Here is a 15,084-nt window from a genome sequence, read left to right on the forward strand (position 1 = left end):
CTCACAACTGGAGAGAAGGGGAACATGTACTGTTCCTGTTTAGGTAGCCAGGTGACATGAATGAAATGGTCAGACATAGTCAAATGAATAGGGAAAAAAAAGTTGTCTAGAGTTGATTTAATGATTTAAAGTTTAATGACACATTTGAAATAATACACAGAACATAAGAACAAAGCAAATATAAATTAATTATTGGTAACATACATAGTATTTAATTTATTTCCCCCTTCCTAATTGTCTTAATGTCCACTATATTCCATCAGTAAATAGCACAAAGACAACTATAGTTGAGAATATTTTTAAATATTGCCATAAAGTGCATAACCTGTAGCAAGCAGAGTGAAATCAAACATCCCATCAAATATTGCTGGTCACACGCCAGTTCTACACATGACTTTATCCTGACAGGATAATCATTAAAGACGATGTGTTAATGACGCTGAAGGGACATCTACAGGAAATAGGACGTCTCAGCACTCTGAACTACAACGATTACACAACATTAAAATTCAGTTTTCCATTCAGAGTCCTAATATTATGGTATCAGTGGATAATAAAGAAGACAGAGAATGGGAGTATTTAGGTAACTACATACCTATAGGGAAACTACTCTACGACTTCATATGACAACAGACAATTAGAAAACAGTTCTATATTTACAAACTTGCACAATACCTTAACAATTCCTTTGCTTGCAGTGTAGACTACATTATGTGGGTTGAAAGTCAAACTGCATGTGAGACAGCAATAATTCCCTATCTACAGTGCTCCCTCACACAGAGTGAAGGCCACACAGTGAAATGGATCCTAGGTGGGTGTTGCTGGAAGCGTACAGACTGACAATAATAAATAAGTGTTCCTGTTGAGATGGTCTCAATAGGAGCGGATGGCTGGAGGGACGGCTGAACATTCCCCCTGGTCCAGAGAGGTGTCAATCACTGGTCGGTACTCCAGAGTTACCTGGAACATGACAGAGAGATCAGTCTCCTAATAGCAGATCCGTCTCCTAATAACAGATCCGTCTCCTAATAGCAGATCCGTCTCCTAATAACAGATCCTCCTCCTAATAACAGATCCGCCTCCTAATAGCAGATCCGCCTCCTAATAGCAGATCAGTCTCCTAATAGCAGATCCGCCTCCTAATAGCAGATCCGTCTCCTAATACCAGATCCGCCTCCTAATACCAGATCAGTCTCCTAATACCAGATCAGTCTCCTAATAATAGATCAGTCTCCTAATAATAGATCAGTCTCCTAATAATAGATCAGTCTCCTAATAATAGATCAGTCTCCTAATACCAGATCAGTCTCCTAATACCAGATCAGTCTCCAATACCAGATCAGTCTCCTAATAATAGATCAGTCTCCTAATAATAGATCAGTCTCCTAATACCAGATCAGTCTCCTAATACCAGATCAGTCTCCTAATAATAGATCAGTCTCCTAATAATAGATCAGTCTCCTAATACCAGATCAGTCTCCTAATAATAGATCAGTCTCCTAATACCAGATCAGTCTCCTAATACCAGATCAGTCTCCTAATAATAGATCAGTCTCCTAATACCAGATCAGTCTCCTAATACCAGATCAGTCTCCTAATAATAGATCAGTCTCCTAATAATAGATCAGTCTCCTAATACCAGATCAGTCTCCTAATACCAGATCAGTCTCCTAATAATAGATCAGTCTCCTAATACCAGATCAGTCTCCTAATACCAGATCAGTCTCCTAATAGTAGATCAGTCTCCTAATACCAGATCAGTCTCCTAATACCAGATCAGTCTCCTAATACCAGATCAGTCTCCTAATACCAGATCAGTCTCCTAATAATAGATCAGTCTCCTAATAACAGATCCATCTCCTAATAACAGATCCGTCTCCTAATAACAGATCAGTCCAAAGGCCCTCATTTGTATTTCTCCATCCAAAAACCTATTTCTGGACTAAACAGTATGTTCAATCAAGAGCATGTTTTTTAGTCCAGACAGGCTTGATTCTGTTCAGGGAAGATTGTCCCTATGCGTTTCCATCAGACACACAGACAGGAGTCGTGGTAGTTGTTTTACCTCGCCAGTCTTGGGATCCACAGTGGACATGGTGTGTTTTCTCCAATGCTGTTCGAAAGGCTTCCTCTCCTGTCCTGCCAGAGGCCTGGCGTAGTCCAGCTCATCCACACGGTCCTGGAACACACAATGTCACATTTAAGTCCCCTGCCTATCAATTAACCAATCAACCAATCAATCAACCGGACATTCAACAAATCAATTAACCAATTAACCAATCAACCAACCGGACATTCAACAAATAAATTAACCAATTAACCGGACATTCAACAAATAAATGAACCAATTAATCTATAAATCAACCAGCCAATCAATCCTTGTATCGCTACAATTAGGAGATGTGTAGTGCAGCGTTGAGGCCCTGAGTTGTAGATCACTTCATTTGAGTGGCTGGTTGGAGAGTGCTCTCCTCATCTTATTCAACCAGGTGAGAATCGATCTTCCTCTCACCTTGTAGTCCTCCCGGGCGTGTGCTCCCCTGGTCTCCTTGCGGGCCTCGGCAGAGTGGATAGTCTGGACCGCGTTCAGCATCAGGTTCTGCAGCTCCAGAGACTCGACCAGGTCAGTGTTCCACACCATACCTGACCGAACGGGAGGGAAACGTCAGTTAGAACAACCAACACCAATCCTGTGACCTGACGATCCTGAGTCCAGGAGAAGTGTTTTAATCTAGGTCTGGTAAAACCAGAGCTGCAGGAAGTACAGTAGCTTTGGGGTGGAGCTGTTGAGATTATTTTGGAGACAGGGGGTGCTGATTTTTTTATATCGGTCTGCAAATACAGGACTAGTAAAGGCCCAGAGCACTACTTTTGTGAACAATATATATATATATTTTTTACATGTTTTTTCTTCTGATTTTTCAGGGAGTGCTGCAGCAGCCTCAGGACCTCTACTTCCTGCAGCTATGGGTAAAACTGTCCTAAATCTCTTAATATTTAACTCTGAATATTATTTTGAGGTAAACTACTGACCACGGTCGAATGTCTTGATGTCCTCCATGGTCTGGTAGATGGCGTCCATCTTGTCACATCCCTCCTTCAGAACGTCGCCGGTACGGAACACTGCTGCATGGGTCTGCATCGTCTGGAGACGGAGACAAAAAGAGAAGAAGATTGGTTTTAAAGAGCTCAGACATGACAAATGAAACATCTATGTCAGGACTGTCCAACCCTGTTCCCTGTCCAACCCTACTGTAGGTTTTAACTCCAACCCTGTTCCTGGAGAGCTACCCTACTGTAGGTTTTAACTCCAACCCTGTTCCTGGAGAGCTACCCTACTGTAGGTTTTAACTCCAACCCTGTTCCTGGAGAGCTACCCTACTGTAGGTTTTAACTCCAACCCTGTTCCTGGAGAGCTACCCTACTGTAGGTTTTAACTCCAACCCTGTCCCTGGAGAGTTACCTTCCTGTAGGTTTTAACTCCAACACTGTTCCTGGAGAGCTACCCTCCTGTAGGTTTTAACTCCAACACTGTTCCTGGAGAGCTACCCTCCTGTAGGTTTTCACTACAACCCTGTTCCTGGAGAGAGACCCTCCTGTAGGTTTTCACTACAACCCTGTTCCTGGAGAGAGACCCTCCTGTAGGTTTTAACTCCAACCCTAATCTAGCACACCTGATTCTAATAATTAGCTGGTTGATAAGCTGAATCAGGTCAGTTACAACTGGGGTTGGAGTTAACCTACAGGAGGGTAACTCTCCAGGAACAGGGTTGAAGTTAAAACCTACAGGAGGGTAACTCTCCAGGAACAGTGTTGGAGTGAAAACCTACAGGAGGGTATCTCTCCAGGAACAGGGTTGGAGTTAAAACCTACAGGAGGGTAGCTCTCCAGGAACTGGGTTGGGGAGCCCTGCTCTATGTGTACCACTGCACTGTCTAGTTAAATACACTAGACTAGATACAGATGCCAATAGATTTCAACAGAAAACCTTTTAGTCAACATGTATTCCTCACTCTCTGCATGTTGAGTCTGATCTCAGAGGTTCTGGTGTTCCCGTCAGCAAACCTGATCTTGTCCAGGTTGGCCACAGACTCCTCTCCAGCACTGGGCTTCAGTGGGGAAAGCTTCTCACCTAGAATGTCAAAAAGAGACAGTCAAACTCCAAGTACATTAAAGCATTATCAGCTATTCGCTTTTTAACATGACAGATTCAAAAAATCTAGAAATCAACCAACTATCTAACCAATCAGTCATAATGTGAAGAGCCTGCTTACCTGGAGTGCAGGTGTCAGCGATGGTGAGGGCACAGGCTCTGCCAAACACCACCAGATCCAGCAGGGAGTTGGCACCCAGCCGGTTGGCACCATGGACACTGGCACAGGCAGCCTCACCACAGGCATACAGCCCTGGCACCACCTTGTCCTCCCCATCTGGATGAGTTATGACCTGAGAGGAAGATGACCAAGACCGTTACGGGTCGGTCTAGAGTCAAATAATGTCTATCTATTTCTGGGTAAGACTGATTGATTGACGTGAAGTTTCTTGAAGGACAATAAAGGTTGTCAACGAATCTATCTCTCTTACCCAGCCATAGTGATCACCATCCCTTACGGAGACAAGACAATCCCCCCAAACTAACAGTGAGAATTGTAAAGAGTGTTATAATCTACCTGTCCCTTATAGTTAGTGGGGATTCCTCCCATGTTGTAGTGGACGGTGGGCAGGACAGGGATGGGCTCTTTGGTGACGTCAACCCCAGCGAAGATCATGGCGGTCTCAGAGATACCAGGCAGGCGGGTGGCCAGCTGCTGGTGGGGCAGGTGGTGCAACTGCAGGTACACATGGTCCTTCTCCGGACCACAACCCCTAGAAATGGGGGGAAAAAAAGGCTTTCTGTGAGAGAGAGTGTCTTTCTGTGAGAGAGTGTCTTTCTGTGAGAGAGAGTGTATTTCTGTGAGAGAGAGTGTATTTCTGTGAGAGAGAGAGTCTTTCTGTGAGAGAGAGCGTCTTTCTGTGAGAGAGAGAGCGTCTTTCTGTGAGAGAGAGAGCGTCTTTCTGTGAGAGAGAGAGCGTCTTTCTGTGAGAGAGAGCGTCTTTCTGTGAGAGAGAGCGTCTTTCTGTGAGAGACAGCGTCTTTCTGTGTAAGAGAGTGTCTTTCTGTGAGAGAGAGTGTCTTTCTGTGAGAGAGAGTGTCTTTCTGTGAGAGAGAGAGTCTTTCATGTCAAATCATATATTTTAGTGCCAATTTCAAGTTGTGGCCTCAAATTCCAATTACATTTTTACTTCCACCTCCAGGAATGAACGCTATTAAGGGGGTTAGGGATTGAGTCAGATACTACTGGTGGAGCGAAATATGTAATTAAATCAATATTCAGTATTGTTGATTATCATACCTTCCCTCGCGGATCTCAATGGTCATGGAACGAGACACCACATCCCGGGAGGCCAGATCTTTGGCGTTGGGAGCGTAGCGTTCCATAAAGCGCTCTCCTTCACTGTTGATGAGGATCCCTCCCTCACCACGGCTACCCTCAGTGATGAGGCAGCCGGCACCATAGATACCTGACAGGGTTACATCACAGCTATGGTGTCAGGTGTCACCTCAGGTCAAATATACACTGATGACCTTTGCATTTACGTAATGTGAAGGTCAGTCAGTTGACGTTAAAACAAATCCTTATAGTAAATATGGATTTCATAAGTGGGAAGTGGCCATGGATCTCCTTACTAGTCAGAGTATAGTTACAGTATAGTTACAGTATAGTTAGTGTCTGTGGTTCTTACTGGTTACAGTATAGTTACAGTATAGTTACAGTATAGTTAGTGGCTGTGGTTCTTACTGGTTACAGTATAGTTACAGTATAGTTACAGTATAGTTACTGGCTGTGGTTCTTACTAGTTACAGTATATTACAGTATAGTTACTGGCTGTGGTTCTTACTAGTTACAGTATAGTTACAGTATAGTTACAGTATAGTTACTGGCTGTGGTTCTTACTGGTTACAGTATAGTTACAGTATAGTTACAGTATAGTTACTGGCTGTGGTTCTTACTGGTTACAGTATAGTTACAGTATAGTTACTGGCTGTGGTTCTTACTAGTTACAGTATAGTTACAGTATAGTTACAGTATAGTTACAGTATAGTTAGTGGCTGTGGTTCTTACTGGTTCCAGTATAGTTACAGTATAGTTACAGTATAGTTACTGGCTGTGGTTCTTACTGGTTACAGTATAGTTACAGTATAGTTAGTGGCTGTGGTTCTTACTGGTTACAGTATAGTTACAGTATAGTACAGTATAGTTACTGGCTGTGGTTCTTACTGGTTACAGTATAGCTACAGTATAGTTACAGTATAGTTGTAGTATAGTTAGTTAGTGGCTGTGGTTCTTACTGGTTACAGTATAGTTACAGTATAGTTAGTGGCTGTGGTTCTTACTAGTTACAGTATAGTTACAGTATAGTTAGTGGCTGTGGTTCTTACTGGTTACAGTATAGTTACAGTATAGTTACAGTATAGTTACAGTATAGTTACTGGCTGTGGTTCTTACTAGTTCCAGTATAGTTACAGTATAGTTAGTGGCTGTGGTTCTTACTGGTTCCAGTATAGTTCCAGTAAAGTTCCAGTATAGTTAGTGGCTGTGGTTCTTACTGGTTACAGTATAGTTACAGTATAGTTACAGTATAGTTAGTGGCTGTGGTTTTTACCGGTGGGGTGGAACTGTACAAACTCCAGGTCCTGGCATGGTAGGCCAGCTCTGGTTACCATGGCGTTACCATCCCCGGTGCTGGTGTGGGCTGAGGTACAGCTGAAGTAGGTACGGCCATAACCACTACACATACAAAGAGAGATAATGGATATAAGGAGGTTGCTACTGGTGTAGACATGTGCGATGTATAATCCTGCTGACTCAAAGCGATTGTCAGGACATTACAGGGCTTCATTCAGAGGGACATGAGAAATATGAAAGGCTCTGGGACATGAACAAACAGACCCAGTAGCGATGACAGTGTTGTTGGCTCTGAAGCGGTGGATGGATCCGTCCTCCATACAGAGAGCGATCACTCCTCTGCATTCACCATCCTCCATCAGCAGGTCCAGGGCAAAGTACTCCACAAAGTAGCTGGTGTCATACCTTAAGGACTGGAGAAGAACAACTAATGGGACATTGAAAATCAAAAAGGTTGTATAAATAAACAGTAAATCTATGCAAGGTCTCAGACTGAAGCCAGACCTGTGAATGCAAAACTAAACCCTTGTCTCAGCTCTGCTTCCAGCTTTTACTGGTCAACTACCACACATTGGCCTTGAAATGTTTTTGTGCCATTCACCTTAGGGACCACAATGGAAATAAGTCAATGACCTTTTTGTGTTATTCCTGTCAAGTTTTTACAAAGTGTTTTAACTGTCAAATAAAAATCAGTCAATGATCCAACCAAACTAGAGGACATATTTAATAAAGCGAGTCTAGTAACTGTCTCATGATAACATTAAACATACCCGTCCATACAATGTGTGAAGAAGGGAGTGTCCAGTCCTGTCAGCTACGCAGCAGCATCGGTGTGCTTGGCCTCCCTTTCCAAAATTCAGGCTCTGACCCCCGAAGGCCCTCTGATAGATCTTCCCATCATCTGTCCGACTGAAGGGCATTCCAAAGTTCTCCAGCTAGCGGGGGTGGGGCACAAAGAACAATGTGATACAACCATATTGTCATGAACACTATGGGAGACAGATGGTATCAAGCGCAGGGCTCAGCAGGTGTTTATTGTAAAGGACCACAGGAGGAGACAGGTAGCTGGGTCCAGGGGCAGCCAGAAGGTCATACACAGGAGGAGACAGGTAGCTGGGTCCAGGGGCAGCCAGAAGGTCATACACAGGGGGAGACAGGTAGCTGGGTCCAGGGGCAGCCAGAAGGTCATACACAGGAGGAGGCAGGTAGCTGGGTCCAGGGGCAGCCAGAAGGTCATACACAGGAGGAGACAGGTAGCTGGGTCCAGGGGCAGCCAGAAGGTCATACACAGGAGGAGGCAGGTAGCTCGGTCCAGGCAGAAGGTCATACACAGGAGGAGGCAGGTAGCTGGGTCCAGGGGCAGCCAGAAGGTCATACACAGGAGGAGACAGGTAGCTGGGTCCAGGGGCAGCCAGAAGGTCATACACAGGAGGAGACAGGTAGCTGGGTCCAGGGGCAGGCAGAAGGTCATACACAGGAGGAGGCAGGTAGCTGGGTCCAGGGGCAGCCAGAAGGTCATACAGGGGGTCCAAAAAGGCAACAGTACAGGCAGGGAAAAGGCTAGTAACGTCGTCCGGGAGATCAGGAATTAGGTTGACAACAGGAAATCCGATAGGCAAAAGGCGTCATTAGTGAGACAGGCTAAAACTATCATACACGGGAGGAGTAAATTACGGGGAAAACAGAGCTCCGAATAGAAGAATGTCACAAAACAAACAATACCTCACAATGACGGGGTGCAAAGAACTGAACTAAATAGTGTGCGATAATGACATACAGGTGTGTGAACAGGTGATCAGAATTCAGGTGACTGGGATCTGGAGAGTGAGCTGCATTCAGGGGGGGGGGGGGGTCTATGTGTTTGAGAGTGTGAGCTGGAGAGTGAGCTGTGTTCTGGTTTCTACGTGTTTTGACAGTGTGAGTTGGAAACAGACGTTACACATATTCCAGCACTTTATTTTATGTATTTGGGGAAAAACAGACTAAAACACCAGGATCTGTGTCTGAAATTGCACCCTATATAGTATTCAAAATGTAGTGCACTAATTATCTCTCACCTCCACTACGGCAGCTGGGGCCTGCTCTGTCATGTAGTGGATAGCATCCTGGTCCCCTAGCCAATCAGATCCCTTCACTGTGTCGTAGAAGTGCCACCTCCAATCATCTCCCTCCATGTTACCCAGGGCTGCATTGATCCCACCCTGGATTGGACAAAATCAACACTAACGAATTCAACAGTTCATTATGAATTTAGGATAGGACACAAATGTAGAACGGTAAATGAATCAAGTGCATTTCTATTCATTCATCATAATAGTACTGTAATTACTCTTCACATGCACTTCAACTACAGATGATTGTTGAGAAGCTACCCAACTACTCCCAAGCCAAACCCCAATTCCCTCCGACTAGTAAAATATGAAAAAAATTAAATGAGGTACGAATCGCTTGATACATTGATGTCAATGGGAGACTGAAGTTAGGTATTCACCCATAAATATGCATAGGCCTACCTGTGCTGCCACAGTGTGAGACCTAGTGGGGAACAGCTTGGTGACACAGGCCGTGTTGAAGCCAGCCTCAGACAGACCAAAAGCAGCTCTCAGACCTGCTCCCCCAGCCCCTACCACCACCGCATCAAACTCATGATCCACTACCGGGTACTGGGTTGAGATCTGAGGATCAGAATAATATTGACTTGGATACACAGAGACAGACATGGACCTCCTGTGAATATTGATAACTACAAAAAAAACATGGCTGATATGACATTGTCACAAACAAAATTGCGAGCAAATCATACAAATTAAAAGGGAATAATATTATTATTTTTTAAAATGACGATGCATATGTATGTAGATATGTAAATACAATATGTAAATCCAATATGTAAATACAATATGTAAATACAAACGACTTCATAACCAGAATGTCTCTTGAAGACCTTTATTTAAAAATGTGTCTTGCATGTAACGGAAGAATTAGAAACACAGTGGGTGTTCTGCTTGTGTAAAACTCACATCATCTGACACTTTGGCGTTGTCCTTCTTCCCATAGATGGAGAAGTGGATGTTCCTGGAGCTACATCGGGCGGCTGCAGGGAGCTATAATTATGGGGATAACATGATACATCAATAGGTAGAGATCATAGACATATAATTAAATCTCAAATACATAGAAAACAAAAACCATCATCATTTCACACTGGACCAGCAACACATTCAATCAAATCAAGGTGGAAAAACATTCTAAACCCCCAAAAGAAAATCCCTGTCATTATGAATAGGTCATTTAGCAAGTACAGTATATTCATTTTGACATATTCAATAAGTGACTCTCAGACAGCTAACATTATGTAACGAAGGGTCTGGTCTGGAGGACTGTTATGAAAGGCTGTGTCTGCTGCTGGTTACGAAAGCTGAAAGAGAAGCATTCCCTCCCCCTCGCAGTTACACAACTGACTTTTCACAGACTACACAAATGCATTATCCAACAACAATTATTAAACTCACGGCTTTAGTTGATAAAATCCTCTTGGTCAGGACTCTGGATACACTTGCCATCCTTATTATTCACAGGTTCTCTGCTAACAGCTACACAATAACTGTCTAGGAACGAACAGATCTATACTGATTGGGGGAAAATCAATTCCTTCCTGGGGCACCGCCCACTGGAAGAAACCATCTCAAACGTCTTGAAAGCAAGGGGGAGGCTCATGGCTTTTGACAACGCTTCAAGTTCTAAATCCATTTCAGCACACATTAGATAAAATAAATGAATTAAGACTGATAAAATGTTGAGTTTTAAATAAACAATTTCTCTTTACACATATATTGTAATGACATAGAGACTATATCTTCGACTGTAACACCCTCGTACAAAACAAGTGGTCTCTTTGTAATTGTCTTGCGTAAAAACGTATAATCGCTCTTTCCCATCCGTACAGGGACAAATGTATAGCTAATTGACCTAGACACATTTTGTCAAGGTGAGCGTCTGCTCAATTTAAAAAACAATAATCTACTGTACTTCTTTGCAATGTGTTATTTGGGACTGAAATAGCCGTGCACTAAAGCAATAACTCAGTTAGCTGTTGATAATTTTAGCCTGCAAGCTAACCACCATGTAAAGCTGTGTTGTTGTGTTAGCTGTGGCAAGTGTGCTAGCAAACCGCACTTGTTTTGTTGGTGTTAATTAGCTATTCATGTTCAGGCCAAAGAATGGACATTTTTAAAAGTGTTACAATGACAACAAAGAGAGACTGCCATTAGCTACATTGCTGTGCCAGTCGTCATGTGGGATGCATGCCAATGTTGTGGTTTAGGGAGTTTGATATCACATAAGACCAACCGTTTCCCCTGCTAATATTTTCTAGTTGACTTGCCTAGCTATTTATTTCAATATAATTAACGTTATTACTATTCCTCATTTTAGGTCAAGGTAATGCCTTATGGTCAGGTTGGTTGTATGTAACAACAGCTAGTCAGCTAGCTAGATAAAACAATGTATGTGGTGGTGACAGGTACGTGTAGAAACATTCGACTCTCCCCTGGAATAGGGCACCTCCATGAACAACTTGAATGACCCCCCTAGATGGAACATGGGGCCAGACCCACGAGAAGGTGCTGCTGCTGACGGGAACAAATGGAATTATGCCCTCCTGGTGCCAATGCTGGGGCTGGCTGCCTTTCGTAAGTAGCCTGCACAGTACAGTGTTGTTGCACAAGGACAGGATATTCACTATACATGACATGTGGCGTATATACAACTGAAGACAAAAGTTGTAGGCCAATCTTGTACTTACTTTGACAGACACTGACAAGCCTTATACTCTTTTGTGGTGACTTCACTGCATTGCCCTTCACCAAATAGGTTGTCATTACAACATTATGACAGTATTATTACAATCACTACATATAATATTGCAGGAAAGTGATGGGGTAGTTCCGATGGGGTAGTTCCGATGGGGTAGTTCCGATTGGGTAGTTCCGATGGGGTAGTTCCGATTGGGTAGTTCCGATTGGGTAGTTCCGATTGGGTAGTTCCGATGGGGTAGTTCCAACCGGGGCTTGAACATGGGACTGTTGAACTAACACCTTCTCTGAGGAGGGGAGGTTGGTGGGTTATTATATGAGAAGATGTTTGGTCAACAGCCACAATGTCCTGGGTTTAAGCCCTAGTCAGGACTACACCCTATAATAACCAAACAACCTCCCATCCTCAGGCTGGATCTGGACCAGAGAGTCTCAGACAGAGATCATAAAGGTCAAGGCCCGGTACGACCAGGACATGTCTGCCGTGACCTCCAACCTTGAGATGAAGTACAGAGACACCCTGACGGAGAACCGGCGGGCAGCGGCCATCTTAGAGCTGGAGCTGGAGAAGGAGAGGCAGAGGGTCCAGGGGTACCGGCAGGCCCTCATCTCACAGAGCCAGCAGGTCATGGAGGAACGCAAACAGCTACAGGTGGAACGAGAGGTAGGAGGACTTGACTTAAAGATGCACCCCGGGATCTTAAGCACAGCAAATCTGTAACATATAGCACAAATTGGATTTGTAACATATCACACATATTTCTAAATTCGTATGATATCATACAAATTGCAAAATTTGTAGCATGTCGCAAGAAATGGATGATGTAGTACACAACTGGATGATGTAGTACACAACTGGATGATGTAGTACACAACTGGATGATGTAGTACACAATTAAATGAAGTAGTACACAAAAAACAGGGACCACTTTTGGCTCATGAGCAACACTTTCAAAACTACAGGCTGAAATTATCAAAATGTTTGAGAATGCATCTTTAACTTAGTTTTAACTCCTAGTGGAGCCTGGTAAGGGCCTTGAAGGTGTGAGGGGAATGTTGCTTTTAAGATGGAGTTGTTATAAGCTGAGGTTATTTGTTGATGTTTAAATTGAACAGATAGGGAGAGTGAAAGAGAGACAGGAAAGGTATGAGATGTGTTCCAGAAGGACGATGGGTCAGATTCAAACCCACGCAGACACTGGTATACTAACACGTGTACTGAAAGGGGAAAGGGGGATACCTAGTCAGTTGTACAATTGAATGCCTTCAACTGAAATGTGTCTTCTGCATTTAACCCAACCCCTCTGAATCCGAGAGGTGCAGGGGGCTGCCTTAAATCGACATCCACGTCTTCGGCGCCCGGGGAACACTGGGTTAACTGCCTTGCGCAGGGGCAGAGCAACAGATTTTGACCTTGTCCGCTCAGTGATTCAATCCAGCAACCTTTCGGTTACTGGCCCATCGCTCTAACCACAGTGCTGTGTAACTAACCACTAGACTAAACCCTGAAGCAACAGTTGAGATTTGTATTATCTTGTGTTTACTAAACATTTCATTTTCAAATCGCCAGGCTCTGGAGCAAGAGAAGATTAAGCTTTTAGAATCCGGCGCCGCTGGGGCCGTCCTCCAACACGCTCTGGCCAGAGAGAGCGACTGGCACCAGAGGGCCTCAGCCATGCTGAAGGATCTGGAGGAGGACCTTGTGGAGAGACAGGGGGCCTACTGCAACCTGCTCCTCCCCAGGGAACATAGGCTAGAGATGGAGAAGAACCTGCTCCTCAAGGTGGTGAAGGAACCGTTGGGAACGGATACAGATCTGGAGGGAGACCTGAAGGATATCTTTAAGAACGACCGCTACTGTGCCAAAGGCAACAATCGCCTCCTCAACGTGAAGAAAATGGACAAGAGGAAGAATGGTAGCTTGATGTGGCTCTACCTCAGATATTGGCAGCTTCAGGTTACCATGGAGACGCATAAACGGGCAGAGGACTCAATACTGGGAGTTACACCAGATAAGAACGACCTCAAGTGACCTTGATAGAGTTGACCTTGTTAGGGTTGACCTTGATAGGGTTGACCTTGATAGGGTTGACCTTGATAGGGTTGACCTTGATAGGGTTGACCTTGATAGGGTTGACCTTGTTAGGGTTGACCTTGATAGGGTTGACCTTGAGTATATAGTAACAGTCTTCTTGACTGCACAAATGTTTTATTTTTTCACTAAATGGTGAATTAGTTTGTATATTTCATTTCCTCTACATCATTTTATGACTCCTGACAAATGTAAACGCTTACTTTGTTACTAGTGAAACACAGTAAATGCCAATGGAATTGTCATTGAATGTCAGGGATATTTTCACAACTATAGTTTTGTCTTCGCACTCCAAACCCAATGTTGGATGGTATGATACAGTATCATGAATTCTAGAGGAATATTTCCTTTTGATAAAATCATGTATATCCACATTGGACATCACAGCTGTTTGGTCAGTCATGTAGAAAAGAATAGTGATATACTTTTATTTTGACAGAATATACAAAGTTATAACAGACTGTGGTTGTGTCATACAATCATGTAATGACATGTAATATACTGACATCTCTGACTAGATACTTTGTGTGGGTTATTTAATTAGAGGTATTGGTTGAGTAAAGCCCAGGACTGACAAGCATTGCTGACCATAGCTTCCACAGGCTCCATAAAGTTTGAACTAATGTAAACTGAATCGAAGAAATAGACCTGAGCAAACATTTCCATTTTATTCATGTAGCGGACACTCTCGTCCAGAGATGAAGTTTTGTAGGGAAAAAAAACAACAACCACAGTTATTGCAAGAAAAGCCTTCTTGGAAACTTCTGTTATTAGTAGAAAAAAAGCCAGGAAGAGAAAAACAAGTGCAAAATATTCTGAGGCACAGCGATTCCCTATCAGTTTTAGTCCATCTACGGCCAGGGGCGATCCTGCCCAGGGAAGGCTGCCGTTTCCTGGCTGAGACAGTAGCCCAGGGCTCCTGGAGGGAATAGTGGATGAACAGCTGAGCTCTGGGAGTCTGGGTAGGATGGGCAGTCATCCTCTCTAAGACACCCCGAACAGTCCCACTCCAGTTTTCCCGTTGAAAAACAATATCCTGGGTATATATGTAGTGATGTAATGTGAACAAAGAACATACAACTTCCTCTATGCCGCCAATCACTTCAGCTACTGAAATCTGGTTTTAAAAGGGGGCAATCCAGGATTTGAAAAACAACAAAGCAGTCACTCTGCTACTTGCCCCTTTAAAGGGGAGGTGCCTGCATGAGGCGACCTGGGCATGGCGTTGAAGATACGGAAGCCCTCTTTGGTGGCAAAGTCCCAGGCCAGGTCAGCCACCTGCTCAGCTAACCTCCCAGAGCCGGTTTGTCCTGTAAAAGAGGGATAGTTAAGACTACAACTACATATTGTTCATAAAACAGATGTAAGGTTAACATCTGGACAGACTGTTAGGCCAGCTAAGTAATAATATAATCTGGACAGACTGTTAGGCCAGCTAAGTAATAATATA

The 15,084-nt window shown here is 43.7% G+C and overlaps 2 protein-coding genes across 6 annotated transcripts; one reads left to right on the forward strand and one right to left on the reverse strand.

The window, feature by feature from the left end:
- Window positions 1-102: 102 nt before the first annotated feature.
- LOC139386646 (succinate dehydrogenase [ubiquinone] flavoprotein subunit, mitochondrial-like) lies at window positions 103-10,414 on the reverse strand. Its single transcript, XM_071132407.1, has 15 exons — window positions 10,241-10,414; window positions 9,749-9,832; window positions 9,242-9,403; window positions 8,786-8,929; window positions 7,499-7,663; window positions 6,993-7,141; window positions 6,706-6,830; window positions 5,394-5,562; window positions 4,671-4,866; window positions 4,275-4,446; window positions 4,014-4,132; window positions 3,034-3,145; window positions 2,513-2,643; window positions 2,066-2,179; window positions 103-960 (listed from the first exon to the last, which is right to left on the reverse strand). Exons 1-15 carry the CDS (start codon window positions 10,289-10,291, stop codon window positions 874-876), a joined length of 1,980 nt encoding a protein of 659 aa, XP_070988508.1. The 5' UTR covers window positions 10,292-10,414; the 3' UTR covers window positions 103-873.
- A 202-nt stretch (window positions 10,415-10,616) lies between these two features.
- LOC139386659 (coiled-coil domain containing 127a) lies at window positions 10,617-14,153 on the forward strand. Of its 5 annotated transcripts, none has more exons than XM_071132433.1 (6): window positions 10,639-10,716; window positions 11,287-11,419; window positions 11,953-12,206; window positions 13,113-13,590; window positions 13,621-13,650; window positions 13,696-14,153. In XM_071132433.1, exons 2-4 carry the CDS (start codon window positions 11,296-11,298, stop codon window positions 13,572-13,574), a joined length of 840 nt encoding a protein of 279 aa, XP_070988534.1. In that variant the 5' UTR covers window positions 10,639-10,716; window positions 11,287-11,295; the 3' UTR covers window positions 13,575-13,590; window positions 13,621-13,650; window positions 13,696-14,153. The 5 variants fall into 5 exon arrangements, 3 of the variants coding, with proteins under 3 accessions (XP_070988534.1, XP_070988551.1, XP_070988542.1); XM_071132450.1 differs by having other exon boundaries at window positions 13,636-13,665; XM_071132441.1 differs by having other exon boundaries at window positions 10,641-10,716; window positions 11,251-11,419.
- The last annotated feature ends 931 nt before the right edge of the window (window positions 14,154-15,084 follow it).

Source organism: Oncorhynchus clarkii, chromosome 3 (genome assembly GCF_045791955.1).
Source record: "Oncorhynchus clarkii lewisi isolate Uvic-CL-2024 chromosome 3, UVic_Ocla_1.0, whole genome shotgun sequence".
NCBI lineage: Eukaryota > Metazoa > Chordata > Actinopteri > Salmoniformes > Salmonidae > Oncorhynchus > Oncorhynchus clarkii.